The following is a 1,083-nucleotide window of genomic DNA, read 5'->3' as shown; positions in this document are numbered from 1 at the left end:
TCAAACTGTTTGAGCCTCAGAGTTTCCTGCAGTAAAATAATAACTGGTTCATCAGAAAACCCCAGTGAGCTCAGACAGCAGGCGACCAGAACCACCAGAACCTCCGGAACCACTGGAACCGCCGGACCTCAGAGGCAGTCTGGTGATCATCTGGTCCGGTACTGATAGGTACTGACCTGGTGTCGGTGTCCTCCTCCGGGTATTCCTCCACCACGCTGATGATGTCCAGACAAACCAGACCCACGCACAGGATCTTCTTCTGATCCGCCATGTTGGTCCGCGCGCTGGTTTCAGCCGCAGTTTGGACTTTGACGCGGACGCAGGTCATCATCAGATTAAAGTCACATGCTTCACTTCCTGTCGGTGAAGGCTACAAAATAAAAGTCCCACAGCTTCTGACAGCAAGGCAAAGACCTCAGAGTGAATGTTGTAAAGAACACTTTTCACTTCCTGTCACGTGATCTCTGAACAACCTGTGAACACAGAACTGCTCTGCTGCCATCTGCTGGACTGAGTAGCAATGACAGGGAATCAGGTTTTCACGGAGTGACTGTTTCACAGAAAAACACGGCAGAAATATAGGAAAAGAACCTTGGTTAATATTTAAAAATCACCTGAAAATTAAAAAAAAAGAATGAAAACACATTTGAAACAAGTGTGTAAGATGTGATAGAAATGAATAAATAAATCAAATAAATCAATCTTGGCCTCCATGTTGTCCCTGCAGAGCCGAGCTTTCCTTTTGTTCGGTTCTCAGATCCTTCCAGGATAAAGTCCAGAAACTTTCTCCTGAAATTCTTTGCTTAGCAGAAGGAGAACTTCATGATGGATTAATTAGATACTATGCAGTAGAAGTGCTTCTAAAACGGCAGGTACAAAGGAAATCCTTTAGAGGGCGCCATATTTGTGCCTAAAGACTGGAATTTCACGACGAACTGTTGAAGAAAGCAGGAACTTGTTCAGTGAGCAAGAAATTCTCCATGAATAAACACCGAAGATCATCTTCATCACCTGGTCAGGTAAGACTAAACACTGAGAACAGAGGGAGAGCTGAAACACCGAAACACAGACTGCTGCAGATGG

At 44.9% G+C, this 1,083-nt stretch overlaps 1 protein-coding gene across 4 annotated transcripts in view; it reads right to left on the bottom strand.

Annotated features, from left to right (window-relative positions):
• khk (ketohexokinase) overlaps positions 1-428 on the bottom strand; it is a 7,917-nt gene extending 7,489 nt beyond the window's left edge. For all 4 annotated transcript variants that reach the window (XM_016667359.1, XM_007544190.2, XM_007544191.2 and 1 more), the window contains exon 1: positions 177-428. In XM_016667359.1, coding sequence (XP_016522845.1) covers positions 177-331 — 155 coding nt within the window. In that variant the 5' untranslated portion in view covers positions 332-428. The remainder of the gene's footprint in view (positions 1-176) is intronic.
• Between the last annotated feature and the right edge of the window lie 655 nt (positions 429-1,083).

The sequence above is a fragment of the Poecilia formosa genome, unplaced genomic scaffold (assembly GCF_000485575.1).
Source record: "Poecilia formosa unplaced genomic scaffold, Poecilia_formosa-5.1.2 Scaffold1028, whole genome shotgun sequence".
NCBI classification, from domain to species: domain Eukaryota; kingdom Metazoa; phylum Chordata; class Actinopteri; order Cyprinodontiformes; family Poeciliidae; genus Poecilia; species Poecilia formosa.
The sequence above is the reverse complement of the archived record's forward strand: the minus strand, read 5'-3'. Positions and strand labels throughout refer to the sequence as shown.